Source organism: Pristis pectinata, chromosome 35 (genome assembly GCF_009764475.1).
Source record: "Pristis pectinata isolate sPriPec2 chromosome 35, sPriPec2.1.pri, whole genome shotgun sequence".
NCBI lineage: Eukaryota > Metazoa > Chordata > Chondrichthyes > Rhinopristiformes > Pristidae > Pristis > Pristis pectinata.
Genome location: NC_067439.1, coordinates 2,636,695 through 2,651,928, shown reverse-complemented (window position 1 = coordinate 2,651,928; position 15,234 = coordinate 2,636,695). Strand labels below are relative to the sequence as shown.

The following is a 15,234-nucleotide window of genomic DNA, read 5'->3' as shown; positions in this document are numbered from 1 at the left end:
ACGTTATCGATTCCAGCTTTTCACATTATTTCAGATTTCTAGCCCATTAAAAAGTAAACTATTACAGTGGAGGGATTGGATGTTATTTGATAATAAATCAAGCTACATGATCAATAGTTCAGCACTCTAATGCTCTGAAAATGAGCAACAGCCTCTTCTTGTAATACCTCCCTCCAAACTGAATGTATTAGTTTAGATGTCAGAGATGTGGAAGTTTAGACCAGAGGGAGACAAGATGAGAGGTTGGGGGAATGTTACACGGGTAATCTGAATGTTAAGGAGCATTGATGAATTAAGTAGATATTGCATGACTGGTAGTTCACTACAGGATGGGAATCCTGAAGTACTGCCCTTTGGGTAAAGAATCCTGGACCTCAGTGTGGTTACAGGAATACCCCGATCCCTTGTGTGACCACACGGCTGGGACTTGCAGCTCGGATCAAAGGTGTGCCTGCACTGCATAAGTAGCACTGACCTGTTTGTATGTTGACCACTGTCTTCGACTCCTCTTCTTCCTTCCCCTGGGCGGCCTCTATGGCGGCCGTATCCTCAGCAGCATGCTCAACTTTCTCCTCTGGGATTTCACTAGCAGGATCTTCGCCCCCACTCCCACTGGGCTCAGCTGTAGCCACGGACTTCTGCCCAGTATGGACATCGGAGGCATGTGACTCGCAGTCGGCAGGGGTGACCCCAGACTCCAACTCCACTGGAAACAAAAGCACGTTCATTAACTCGAGCTGCTGGATCACTGGACTTCTAGGAACAGAACGAGGAGCTGGGTGGAAGTGAGGAGGGGGGTGAAGGGATGGTGGGGCATTAAGGTAGGGGAGCTGCAGATTGAGCAGGAGTCTTGCCTTGCCCAACAGCTAGTCTTATCCAGTTGGTATGGGTTTCAACTCCACAGGTGGACAGATTCAGAGAGTGAGCAAATACCCTCATTTGCATTTAGTTCAACAAGTTGGGGGTGGTTGTGAAAACAAAAGATATTTTAAACAAGTGAGGGAGGGGGTCCAGATAACTCTTGAAGGTGTTTTATGATCAAGTCATTGATCTTATGGCTGACCAAGCTTTGGAAGCTCGTTATTTTGCTTCAGGGGAAGTTAGGTTCAAAATTAGGTTAAAATGAGAAGTGGATTAAAAAAAGGGAGACACAGAAAAATTCAACTTTACTCCCCCACAGTCTCTGTGGAGTGTTTCTCTTACCATCAGCCTTGACGTCCTCCTGGGAAGATTTGTCAGTGGAAGCTGATTGCAGGGGATTCTGCAACACGTTGGTTCTGGGAGAAGTTACTTCCATCTCCTCTGCCCAGTCTTTGACTGGATGATATCCTTCGAGCGAGAACGGACTCAGGGGTTTGGACTCAGTTTCTGCTGGCTCCTCGGGTGCATCTTTTATGTGTAGTCTGGGTGTTTCCTGGGACTTCCTGACCCGCTGGTCTTTGGCTCCAACCTCTGGACTTTGGTCGGTGCTCTGCTCATCTGCTGCCACCTCCTGATCCTTCATTCCTCCACCGTCTCTCTCTTCCTCAGTTGACTCCACCACTACCTCCTCGCCCTCCGACACATCCTCGCCCACTATCTCCTCTTCGCTGTCGCTGGCATCTTCCCACTGATCATCGTCAGCATCATCGAGGTCACCTGCAGGAGACTCGTCCACATCGACCTTGCTCTCAGAGAGCACTGGAGCTTCGACAGGTGGGGCCTTCAACTCCTTCTCCTGTAAAGAGGAAACCATTTAAGTGAAGAAACAAACTGCTGGACAAATTCAACAGGTCGAGCAGCATCTGTGGGGGTGGGGGAAGGAATGGTTGACGTTTTGGGTTGAAACCCTGCATCAGGGCAACATTTAACTGATGGACAACCTAGTCATAAGTGCCAGCAGGTTCTCCAACCGGTCAGCTGTGATTGGGATGTGTATTTAAATGCAGATTAATATGGAGCTCTGAGCCTTTCTTGGCCATGTACAAGATGTGCATTAAATAAGAGCCCACATTGATGCTACCAGGGAGACACCATCCTCAGCCAAGTGTTTTGAGAGTTAGGGTCCTGGTCTTAAGAAATACAGAACTCAGGCTCCCAGTAAAAATGTTGTGTAAAGTAAGTGACTGAACAGTGGTCAAGTTCCAATCTCAGTCTTCGTTTCACTTGCTGTTTAAAGGAATTCTAGAAAAACTCACACACACAGGGGATATTCAGTTCCTCCAGGATCTCAGTGAGAAAGTTGGCACTCAACTTGCCAACAACCCATGTTATTGAGTTGGAAAACCCACCTCCTGAAAATCCCCAGTTCTCCTCCTCCAGGGAGCACACCACCCAGCACAGTCACGGGCAGCAAAATGGAGACACACAAGACTGCAGATGCCGGAATCTGGAGCCACATATATTGTGACTGTCCACTTCCCTCCAGAGATGCTGCCTGACCTGCTGGAGTTCCTCCTGTGCTTTGTGTTGCAGCCACAGGTGGCCTCTGCTTGCTCCCAAAACAAAACACATCGCCTCAAATCGCTACCAGGTTCATATTGCCAGTAGCTTGAAACACATCCGGCAATCAGTTCAGAGATCTACAGGGACTTTGTGGCAGATATTCACACCTCCACCCATCATCAAGTCCCTCCATGTCAAACCTAACCTCATTAAATCTCTCCTCAGGCACAACCTCACTCCCAAGTTACCCTGTGCTTTTTCCCAGCCATTTCCAATGCATTTCCCTCTCCCATTGTGTCTTTCTTTCCTTCTCTTGCTTGGTGCATCTGGGGTAAAATGCTTACAGGTATCTCCCTTGACACAAGGAACACAAATCCAAATGGCTCCTTCCCATCCCCATGTTCAGACTTCAGTACCACACTGCATTAAAGATCTTGCTGTTTACTTACTTGTTTCTCCTCTGGTTCAGCTTCAGATGTTTCCCATCGATTGTCATGCATGCTACAGAAAAAGAACACAACAAATTTCACCGTTGGAGGGTCACAAAAACTCTCGACACACAACTCTCCATCCATTAAGTCATTGGATAGTGTCAGGATACAGCAAACATTGCAGGACACTAATATAAAAGGGGCAGAGAGAGGTGGGCTCATTACTCAAAAGAAAATCCATCCTCCTCCTCCCAAATCTGCACTCTCTTTCCCAGCCCCTCCCCTTGTGGGCATATACAGACCAGCGAAAGCCTGAAGTCCCCACACCACCAGGTTCAAGAACAACTACTTCCCTTCAGCCATTCCCTTCTTGAACCAACCTGCACAACACTAACCACTACCTCAGTATAGCAACACTATGACCACTTTGCACTACAATGGATTTTTTGTTTGTTCTAATTGTGTTCTCTTATATAATTTTGTATAATTCATGTTGTTAATTTATCTTTTCTTGTGAACGTGTATCTGATGCCATGTGCCTGTGATGCTGCTGCAAGGTCAAAGTTGAGTTCGTCATATGCACAAGTCCATGTGCGCACAGGTGCAATGAAAAACTTACTTGCAGCAGCATTACAGGCACATGGCATCAGATAAGCAGCATTCACAAGAAAAACAAATTATACACAACTTTTTAAACAAGAAGAACACAATTGGAACAGAAAAAAAAAGTCCATTTTAGTGCAAAGTGATCATAGTGTTGCTAAACCGTAATGATTAGGGTTTTGCCGCTTGGTTCAAAAACCGGATGGTTGAAGTAAGTTTTTCATTGCGCCTGTGCATGCATGTACTGGTGCATAAGAGAATAAACTTGACTTTGAATTGGGTGTTGTCAGCAGGATGGGGAAAGAGGGGAATGTAGATAGTTTAAGCTATCTACATTTGCACTCCTCAACACTCCCTGGGTAGGAATGAGGTGGGTAGCCTGCCTCTGTATTGCTTGTTACCTCCAGGGGTAACTTTGCCCCCTTAAACATTGGTGGAGAGATGCACTCTCCTGGTCTTTGGAGACCAGACACTAGGAACAGTAGGCAGCGAGTTAGTCAAGGCTGATAGACGTTGCCTACCTGTAGTTCTTCTCTCTGCGTTTGACTCTCCCTCTCTTGGAATCCTTACTTTTGGATTGAAAGATAAAGTCAGAAATTGTTGGCGGCTTGGGTGGTCTTTGTTCATCTGAAAAATTAACCAGGTTACCAGCTGCAGCCCCTGGACAGTTAACAAGGTCATCCACCCCCACAGCTTATTTTAACATAACTTGGGCCTACCCTACACTAAAATAAAGTAGACCTGCATTTCTGTAGCACTTTTCACAGTGCTATAGAAATAGAGGTCTGCTACAGGCAGCACAGTGGTGCAGCTGATAAAGCTGCTGCCTCACAGCTCCAGCGACCTGGGTTTGATCCTGATCTCCAGCACTGTCTGAGTGGAGGTTACTGTGACCAACTGCATGGGTTTCCCCCAGGTGTTCTGGTTTCCTCCCACATCCCAAAGACGTGCGGGTCAGTGGTAAACTGGCCAGAGTGTTTTACAATCCAGACTGAGCAGCTACTGAAGTGCATCCACCATCACAAACGTAGGAAACACAGCAGTTAATTTGTGCACAGCAAGCTCCCACAAACAGCAATGTGATATCATTTGGATTTTTAAGGTTTTAGTTAAGAATATTGGTCAGAACATGAGAAAATTCCCCTGCTCAGGACATCACTTACACCCAGTTGACTGGGTAACCAGGAGTGTATGTAATGTCTTATCCAGAGACGAGCACCTTTGACAGCCCTCCACCACTGCTTTGGGGGTCTGTGGTCAAGTTTCAGCAGCAGGACTTGAACCAACAACTTGACTCAGAGGCAGTGGTGTGACCCACTGAGCCATGGCTGGCAGGCAAACACACAAGCAACGAGGCGCCAGAATTCACACCCACAAACCAAACATGCAGAGGAGTGACTCAGCAAACCTGTATGCCTGGCACTCAAGTTTGATTTCTTAAAGTTCTTCGAACCTACAGACAGACAGATGGTCAGCAATAAGAGATAGATACAGCAAGGTAAAGGAAACAGCAAAGTATACAAACAGACAAACATTATCAATCCATGCAGCTAAAATAATTTACTAATTAGCAGCAAATTACTTGACCCTTACAAGACAGGTGTGACATTTCATTACAGCTCTAAGGTTGTCCTGAAGTGCTTTACAGCTAATGAAATACACCTTGAAATGTGTCACTCCGTTATATAGGAAACATGACTATCAATTTGAACAGAGCAAGTTCTCACACACAATGTTATAATGATCGAAGGGCTAAATATTGGCCCCAGACAAAAGGGAGAATCGGTGTGGTCTCTGTTGTAGGCAGAGGAGAATCTTTGCAATGTCTCAGCTGAAAGATGGTACCTCTGGCAGTGTGGCACTTGCTCAGTGCTCCAATGATTGGGTGTTTAGATGCTACATGTTGTGTGCAATATAAATAGGATGGTTTGTTATTTTCTGAGCTGAAGCTTTGTGGAACTGAAGAGAAATAAACAGGCTCCAACTTAACAAAAATTCTTCCTTAAGTTCAGTCACCTAGTATAGGAGAGATGACAAGGGTATACAGCTGACTAAACACAGACAGAAGTCACAAATGTAAAACAACCTTCTTTTAAGAGTGATTAAGTGCTCAGGCTGAATGTCAAACAGCTTGGAATTTAGTTATAACCATGCCTCATAAAATGGCCTTGCAACTTATTTCTCACTTCTATGACTTGCAATTGAACTCATTCCTAACTGGCATTTGAAGGTCTTTCACACCTCTGTGGCCTTCCCAAGTAAACAGTGAGATGTCTGACAGAAGAGTTACAACTCAGCTGCTAATGGCTGGGGGCGGGCAGCATAAACACATTGGTAGTTCCAACAGCATTAAACAGGAGCTGGGGAGGGTAGATTGGGAGCAGCTGTTATTGGGCAAGTGGGAGTTGTTTAAAGGCCAGCTGGTCAGAATTCAGGACCAACACATTCCTGCAAAGAAGAATACAAGGTTTGGGAATCTTGAATGATAAGAGAGATTGCAGATTTAGTCAAAAAGAGAAATGAAGCACAAGGCTTAGAAATTGGACAGGGCCTTTGAGGAATACAAGGGAAACAGGGAATCAGGAGCGCTTAAAGGGGCCATGAAATGTTTTTGGAGAGTAGGATTAAAGAGAATCACAAAGCATTTTACACATACATTAAAAATTGAGAGGGTAACTAGGGAGAGGGTAGGATCAAAGGACGGAATTTATGTCTGGACCCAGAGGAAGTGGGCAAGGTACTAAATGAGTACTTTACATTGGTATTCACTAAGGAGAAGGACACTGATATTCTAGGGCATGTTGATATTAAGGAGGTGGTGGTGTTGGGTCTCCTGAAGAACATTAGGTGTTAGTGAATAAGTCCTTGGACCCAATGGAATCTATCCCAAGTTATGAGAGAGGCAAGGCCTTCAATGACCATGCAACCCAGCAAATCAGGTGATTAAATACCATTCACACCCCATGGTGAAATGAAAACAGAAATCTGACATCTCATCTAATGGTGAGATATTCTTTGAGAGGCACAATACATAGAATTAATAACTTTTAAACCGCAGATTTTAAAATTGGGATAACATTCCATTTAGTTTTATAATTATGGACAACAACTTTTGACAATCCCAACCTAAGTGGTTTAGGAAAACCTAAAGGAATCAAGCATTCCTGGCTGCTTGTACTCAGAACTTCCTGCCAACCCACGCTCTGCAGCAGAAGTCATGACCATCCTCACTTGGTACGTACCTCTAGTGCTGCTTTCTTCAGTGGGACGTGAACTCTCTTTGAACCTTGAGATAGGAAAAAGGGAAAAAAAGATATACAAAAGTCAGACTAAACTCTCATTAGGGGAGAAATTCATCTTTAGTTGCCAGTGTTAATGCAATAAAAAAATAACTACTGGTTAGAGCACCCCACCCCACTGATCACAGTCAGTGGCAGATATTCTAGCATGTTTGGCTCCAGTGACCAGAGACAAATTTCTCCCCAGATTGTCTCTGATATTTCAGAGCACAACAGATGGAGCTTGCAGGGAATCCAAACTTCATTCACAAACTTTAACATCTGCTCAGAATTGCACTGAAACCAAATGACAGCCCCTCTTAAGAGAGGAGTAATTAACCAGACCGCTCACCAGTGCTGAAGGAGAAATGGTCAAGCAGCAATAAACCGCACTGTTGATTTTTGGCTCAAACGACCGGAGAGGAGGTAGGTTGCTGATAGGATGACAGAATATTAACTATAGCTTGCTCACATCCTACCCACCAACCCCACGCTGACTCACTCCAGTGGTGTACTGTGGCTGAAGAGGGCACCATCTCAACTTACAAGCCAAGGTACGCCTAAAGCCCAAACCCACGACCTCTATCACCAGCAGCAAGGGCTGCAGGAGCTTTAGGAACCCTTCCAAGGTACACATCATCCTGACCAGTAATGCACCTCACCTTCTTCATTATTATTGGATCAAAACCCCAAGCTTCCTCCCTAACAACATGGGGGAATGGTTCAAGGCGGCAGTTCACCAATCAGCTTCTCAAGGACAATTAAACTAGCACTGGTCGTGCCAACAATGTCTACTTCCCACCATTGATACAAGTCAGAGAAACCAGCCCTCAGTTCCACTCAGGACCCCCTCTAACCCTACAGCACATTTTCTCTTCCCCTCTTGCTTATCTGTGTCCCTGGCCAGTGGGTCTTTTCTACTCTGTCAGAATTCTATCTGGTTTCAGTACCCCCAAGCTAGAAATTAGGGAAAATAAACTTTTCCAAATTTTATGATTGATTTTAGTGAATGATCAGGGCACAAGCAAAAAAAATTTGCAACATGACAGCCAAGAACTAGAGAGCACGACAGAGTATAACAGCTGTCACTCTTGCAATGTGCGAATAAGTGTCTGAGGGATTAAGGAGGTGTGAAAATTAATGCTGGTTTGAAATGAGAGATTCAAGATATCAAGAAAGTAACACACACTGGCACCCACACTCAGCTTGGATTCAGCTGCTTACCACTGCTTTTTTTTGGGTCACAACACTGACCATTCCACCCCCACCCCCCCACCCACCCCTCCCATTTCTGACCCGTTTTGCCCCAATCCAGTAGTTTGATTTCTGCACCCGACGTCACTCCTCTCACTCCTTCAGAAACGGAAGGGATTAGCCAAACCTATTCCAGATCATGAGAGCACAAGATGTAGGAGATATTCAGCCCATCGAGTTTGTTCTGCCATTCAATCATGGCCGATTTCTTTCCCCCGCAACCCCATTCTCCTGCTTTCTCCCTGTAACCCTTAACCCCCTTACCAATCAAGAATGTATCAATCTCTGCCTTAAATACACCCAGTAACTTGGCCTCTGTGGCAACAGATTCCACAGATTCACCACCCTCTGCCTGAATAAACTGCTCCTCATCTCAGTTTTAAAGGGACATCCCTTTATCCTGAGGCTGTGCCCTCGGATCCTACACTCTCCCACTACTGGAAATATCCTCTCCACGTCCACTCTATCCAGGCCTTTCAGTATCCAGTCGGTTTCAATGAGATCCCCCCTCATCCTTCTGAACATCAAGTACAGGCCCAGAGACATCAAACGCTCTGAGACTGGGTGCGCTAGTCTACCAGAAGAGCACAGGGCTCAGCCCCACCCTACAAGCCCTCCCCTCTAGAGCATGGGGTTCCCTTCCCCCACCCACAGCCTGTCCCCTTCATGACCACAGCATAGTGCTGCCCCAGGACACCTCTGAACCTCCCCCCTGCCCACCACAGCCCAGGGTTCTGATTAATTCTTCCACCACCAAGTCCTGATTGAACCTGTGGCCACCAACTGTCCAGAGCCCCCCTGCCCAACTCTCCCCCAGTCCTGGATGGCACATTTCCAAACTTGATGCCCAGTTAGTTTCCACCCCCCCCCCCCCTTAGGTTCCGTGGAGTTTGGAGAGGGGGCAGGAGGGAGCAACGATTAAGGAATGGACACACATCGGCCCACCCCGATGCAAACACAGACGTACATGGATTCAGTCTTCTCAGCGTCCCACTCACGCCTCCACTGCCCCGTAGCGTTGCGATGCCGAGCCAGCCTCTCCTGGTCAATCTGCTCCCGCTCCTTCTTCCAGCGCATGTACTCGGCTCTCTCCCGTCCGGTCATAGACAAGGTCATGTCGAAGGAGTCCTTGGCACCAGGGTGCCTGCCCTGGGCGGGGGTGAAGAGAACGGGGAGGAATGGTGGTGAAAGCAACACTATGGATTATCCAGAGGCAAACGGTACTGAATCCCAGCCAAAGGTGTACAGTGGGCAGGTGGTGATAAACCATGGAGAGAACTCCTCAGCAGGTCACTGCACGGAAAAGGCCCTTTGGCCCAACTCATCCATGCTGACCAAGATGCCCATCTAAGCTGGTCCCATTTGCCTGCACTTGGCCCATATCCCTCCAAACCTTTCCTATCCACTTACCGGTCCAAGTGCAGCACACAATCTGCTGGAGGAACTCAGCAGGTCGAGCAACATCTGTTGGAGGAAAGAAATAACCAACGTTTCAGTTGAAATCCTGCATCAGGACTCTGGATGCCGAGTTTCAACCCCAAACGTCGACAGTTCCTTCCCCCCCCCCCCCCCCACAGATGCTGCTCAACCCGCTGAGCTCCTCCAGCAGACTGTTTGTTGCTCCAGATCCCAGCATCTGCACTGTCCAAGTGCCTTTTAAATGTATTTGTAATTGTACCCATCTCAACCACTTCCTCTGGCTCCATATACGCAGCACCCTCTGTGTGAAGAAGTTGCCCCTCAGATCCTTTTTAAATCTTTCCCCTCTCCCCTTAAACCTATGCCCTCTAGTTTTTGATCCCCTTTCCCTGGGAAAAAGACTGCGTGCATTCACCATATGTCCCTCCTGATTATATACACCTCCATAAAGGTCACCTCTCAGTCTCCTACTCTCTATGGAATAAAGTCCGAGCCTGCCCAACCTCTCCCTATAACTCAGGCCCTCGAGCCCTGGAAACATTCATGTAAGTCAGTGAAGTAAATTGTACTCCACTGGTTCTTCCCCGCAATCAGATCTTACCCGAGGAAAACCACGGCTTTTTTGAAAAGTTGTTCTATGCAAACTTCAGTCATTTTCTTTGACAAACAAACAATATCTAGGTCAGTGTGCCCTGATACCATGGAGAAATACCATGCTCTATCCTTCCCACATCAATTCACAGGGATGGGTCTCAAATCCTAAGTAAACATGTTGCAAGATATATCTGAAGAACAATCCCATTAGGTCTGAGTATCACACCCAAAGTAACTAGGTGATCAAACCCTTCTGTACTTGATGCTTCAAGACTTTCCATGACAGATGCTCTGGGTTCTATTACTTAATTTCTGAATTTCCAGATTTTAAGTACTTTTTGTTTTCATCTCCAGAGCTCAGCTCTCTGCATCATCCTTAAATTCCCCTTCCTCAAAGAGCCCTTTAAATCCACCCAGTAGATTAAATGTGCCGTGATTTATCTTTAGCAGGAGGGCAGTGCTTCAGGACGATAAGGAGATTTGCTGGGAATGGTTCTTCCTGTGTGCAATGCACAGGCTCGGCACTGACCACAGCCTTACCTGTCGGTCCTTTCCCCGATCCAGACCGGTCTTCACCTTGTCAAAGTCCGGCCCACCCCAATTCCGCACATGCCGACGGCTGCCGTCCTTCCTGTCGCTGTCGGGAAGGGATCCCGAACGGCGCGGATCATCCAGAAAGTTCCGGATGGGGTTTTTCTCCCCAGTGCCATCCTTGAAAACAAGAATTTAGGTCCAGTTTTGGTCCATTTCCAATAATCTAGGAAACCCTCTGGCACAGAGACACTGCTGGCTCGGTCCACTCCAGAGACATGACGACAAACCCTGCAGTGCACGTGGAGTGCAGTACTGTCAGAATTGCATTGGCTCAGATAGGACAATACAGTCAGAGTCATACAGCATGGAACCAGGCCCTTCAGCCCAACTCCTCCATGATGACAGTGTTGCCCATCTGCCCATGTTTGGCCCATATCCCACTATATCTCTCCTTTCTATGTACTTATCTAGATGGCTTTTAAACGCTGCTAATGTGCCCGCCTCCACCACTGTTTCTGGCAGCTCATTCCAAGCACACACCACCCTTTGCTTGAAGAAGCTGCCCCTGATGTCTCTTAGATCTCTCGCCTCTGATCTTAAACCTATGCCCTCTTGTTTTTAAAGCACCCCTTCCTTAGGAAAAAGACAATGTGCTTTCACCCTGTCATCTATGCCCCTCATGATCTTGTACACCTCTATCAGCTCACCCCTCAATCTCTTACGTTCCAGGGAATAAAGTCCTGGACTACGCAACCTCTCCTTGTAACTCGGGCCCCAAGTCCAGGCAACATCCTGGTAAATCTTTTCTGCACTTTTTGTGGTTTAATAACATCTTTCCTGTAACAGGGTGACCAGAACTGTGCACAGTGCTCCAAGTGTGGCCTCACCAACATCTTGTATCACTGCAACATAATTTCCCAACTTCTATACTCAATGCCCTGACTGAGAAAGGCTAGTAGGCCAAATGCCTTCTTTACCACTATCTGCCTGTGATGCCACTTTCAGCGAACTACGTACTTGTACTTCTTGGCATTAAAACAAAAAAAAAACCAAGACCTAGTTTAGACACACAAGATTCTACTGTGCCACTATTTTGAAGACAAACAAGTGAGGAAGGTCCCCCCCCCCCCCCCCCCCCACCCCCCACCCCCAGTGTCCTGGGCCAATATTTAACCCTCAACTAAAATCACTAAACCAAAATACCTGGCCATCATATTGCTGTTGCTGGGAGCTTTCTGTACACAGATTGACTGCTGCATTTCCTATGTTACAAAGCACATGGATGCAATCACAAGAAAAGCACACCAGCATCTCTACTTTTTTGTTTAAAAAAAGGTTAAGAAAGTTTGGCACATCACCAAACACTCCAACAAACTTCTATACATGTACTGTTGAAAGTATCCTGACAGTTGCATCATGGTCTGGGACGGCAATTTGAATGCGCAGGAACACAAGAGGCTGCAGAGAGTAGTGGACTCAGCCCAATACATCACAGGTACCTCCCTCCATCCCCAGCATTGGTAGTACCTACAGGAGGCACTACCTCAAGGCAGCAGCATCCATCATCAATGATCCCCACCATCCAGGCCGTGCCATCTTCTCGCAGCTCCCATCAGCAGGAGGTACAGAAGCCCAAAGTCCCCACACCACCAGGTTCAGGAAGAGCTACTTCCCTTCAGCCATTCACAGTTCTTGAACCAACCTGCACAACCCTAATCACTACAGTTTAACAACATTATGACCACATGGCACTAATGTGGACTTTTTTTTGTTCTAATTGTGTTCTTTCTTGTAAAAATTGTGTTTAATTTGGGTTTATCTTGTGAATGCTGCGTATATGATGTTACAGTATGTGCCTGCGATGCTGCTGCAGTAAGTTTTTCATCACACCTGTGCACACATGGACTTGTGCATCTGACAATAAACTCAAATTTGACTTCACAGGAACACAAGTTTTTCCAACTCTAACCATGGAGAATACAAGTGTCATTGATGGGGAGAAACAGCTCGGGTTTACTGGTTCAAAGTTATTTCCTCTTCAAATAACAATAAAAAAAAACAGGAGCTAATTAAATCTAAATAGACTGTTCACTCCCTGACAGAAATATTACACAGCAACGCAGAGTCAGAACTCATCCATAAGGAATAGGGCTCATTAAACACAGCTGTGTGTTGGTTAATAAACACAAACTTTCTCTCCAGAGGTGCAATTCACCAACCTTCAGGAAGCCAAAGGCAGTAACCAAGCTCCATGGAAACCATCCTGTGGTCACTTCCTGTGTTACCCTATTACTTGTCCCAACACTTCACTGCATTAACCCTTTCCATGACAGTTCTACCAGGTCCTGCCTTTCTACCACACACATAGAGCCCAAAACTGGGAACACCCATGGGCAGTTTCATCACAGCTATGGGAGCCCCTCAAGCCTGTCCCAAGCTGGAGGCCATTCAGCCCACTGAGCCCATGGGGGTCTGAAATGATCTTCAGATTAATTCCACTTCCTTTCTCTCAATCCAAAACTCAGTATTCAAGCTCTCATTCCAGGTATCTTCATTTTTAAATGTGGCAAGGGTTTCTGTGTCCACCACCCTGTTAGGCAGCAGTGCCGCACCCCCAGCGCTCATTGAGTGAAACCCACCAATCTGTCCACCACTTAAACCCACCCCACCCCCTGCCACCAAGTTACCAAACTCTCTGTTAAGTGAAGCAAAAACTATCATACCCAGTCGGGAAAGCTCCTGTTGACTGTGTCCACAGTCTTCAGGGGAGTGTGACCCAGATTTCCACACCCCTCTGAATATCACACCAGCTCGTTATAAGCTTATTCCCCACTGCTCTGGACTCTCCTACCCACAGCTTCTCATTCTGCACGTTTCAGTGAGATCTCCATGCAATCTCCCCATGAGTCTAAACTCTAGAGAATGTGTGTCCAAATCATTTCAACCAAACTTATGCAAACAGTTCTCAATTTAACTGAACCCATTCTGGTGATCCCACATCACCTCAATTAAATCTGCAGCTTAGCTGTCGACTTGAAGCCTTGTTGCAACCGGTGATACCACATCTGTGTAGAGCTTTGCTCTGCTTAGCCAAGAAATGATGTACTTGCCACCGAGGGAGTAGGGAGGGTGGGCTCTCCGTATTAGAGATTGAGCAGACTGGTATCATGTTCTCTAGAGGTTAGAAGGGAGAATCATGTTGAAACCTGCACAGAGAGATCTCATTGAGACCTATAAAATTCTCACAAGAGAGACGTTTCCCTTGGCTGATGGGTCTAAGGCCAGGAATAGTTCCAGAGTAAGGGATAGGCCATCTAGGGCTGAGGCGAGAAGATTTCTTCGCTCAGATTGGTGAATGTTTGGAATGCTCGGCTCCAAAGGGCTCTAGAGGCTCAGTCATGGTGCTCATTCAACACAGAGCAATAGGTTGACAGACTTCTGGATATTAAAGGATATGGGGACAATGCTCGATCAGTCGTGGCTGTGATGAGATGTGGTGCCGGATCAATGAGACGACCTACTCCTGCTCCTAGTTTATGTTCACCCACATCCTTCCAACACCTATCATTCACACACTTGGTTATGCGCCTGAAGGGGGTAATTAGGCCAACACGTGAATGAGATTTGTTCACCGAGGGGCAGCCTTCCAGTGAAGAGCAGAAAGGGCCATTTTTTAAAAAAAAATGACAAAATGGAACTGCAAGTCCATTAAACCATGAATGGGAATGATCAGGTTCTGCTTCAAGTGGAGCAGGACTGAGCTCAGGAGGAAGAGCTCTGTCTTTCTCAGGAGCAGACCAACTCGAGTTCCATCAGCACCTCCCAGGCCCTCCGCTCGACCACCCAGAAGAAAAGGGCTTTAGGGGGGAAGGGGAGCATCACCAGGCAGGTTCCCTTCCAAGTTGCACACCACCCCAATATACGTGCCCTTCCTTCATCATTGCCAAGTCCAAATCCTGGAACTCCCTCCCCAACAGCACTGTGGGAGCACAGCAGTTCAAAGTCCTGGATAGCAAGAAACTCTGCCCTTGCCATTGACACCCACATCTTGTAAATCAATTTGCAAGTAAACCTCCAGCATCTGCTGTTCACACTTTAGATTGCTGTTCATCACGATTTGTCTTTTGCCTAACACTAGAAGTTTATCACTCTGAGGAAGTTTAAGACCCAAGGGATTCACAGAAATGGCAATCAACTCGCATGAACAATTAATTGCAATTGTGAATTGCTACTGCTTCGGATGGCATGAGTCAGAGTGGATTACGGCAATCCAAGCTGCTGACTGACATTTCAGAGGCTCCTGCATCCTGTCCTTGGCAGTGAAGGAACGTTAGTTTGCTCATTCACCTCCCTGGGCAAGCTGCAGTGTGTAGCACACACAACATCTCTACTCAACTTTTGATTGTTTATTTTTTTTTAAGAACACAGATAAAACTACCTCTGCATCTAGAAATAGCCTACTACTAGGACCTTTTCTTTAGAAGACTCCACATGGATGTTCCCCTGTTCAAACCTCAGCTCCAACACTCACCCATATCCTGCAATCTTCATTTTGGAGTCTGGATGGTGAGCTTAAGCAAGCTCTTTAACCAAGTGAGGCATCAAATGGCTCCCCCCAAACTCCATGTTGTCAAAATGTCTTGCAGAGGATGTGCGTGCCCTGACCCCACTGATGATTCAGTTAACCTTTCCCATTC

At 46.5% G+C, this 15,234-nt stretch overlaps 1 protein-coding gene across 4 annotated transcripts in view; it reads right to left on the bottom strand.

Annotated features, from left to right (window-relative positions):
• Positions 1 to 15,234, bottom strand: part of ccdc9 (coiled-coil domain containing 9) — a 37,113-nt gene that overhangs the window by 5,557 nt on the left and 16,322 nt on the right. For 3 of the 4 annotated variants that reach the window (XM_052044377.1, XM_052044376.1, XM_052044379.1), the window contains exons 7-14: positions 10,544 to 10,714; positions 8,958 to 9,139; positions 6,701 to 6,744; positions 4,867 to 4,911; positions 3,980 to 4,085; positions 2,874 to 2,925; positions 1,204 to 1,717; positions 476 to 706 (exon numbers count right to left, since the gene is read on the bottom strand). In XM_052044377.1, the coding sequence (XP_051900337.1) occupies positions 476 to 706; positions 1,204 to 1,717; positions 2,874 to 2,925; positions 3,980 to 4,085; positions 4,867 to 4,911; positions 6,701 to 6,744; positions 8,958 to 9,139; positions 10,544 to 10,714 (1,345 nt within the window). The remainder of the gene's footprint in view (positions 1 to 475; positions 707 to 1,203; positions 1,718 to 2,873; positions 2,926 to 3,979; positions 4,086 to 4,866; positions 4,912 to 6,700; positions 6,745 to 8,957; positions 9,140 to 10,543; positions 10,715 to 15,234) is intronic. The other variant, XM_052044380.1, reaches the window with a different exon arrangement.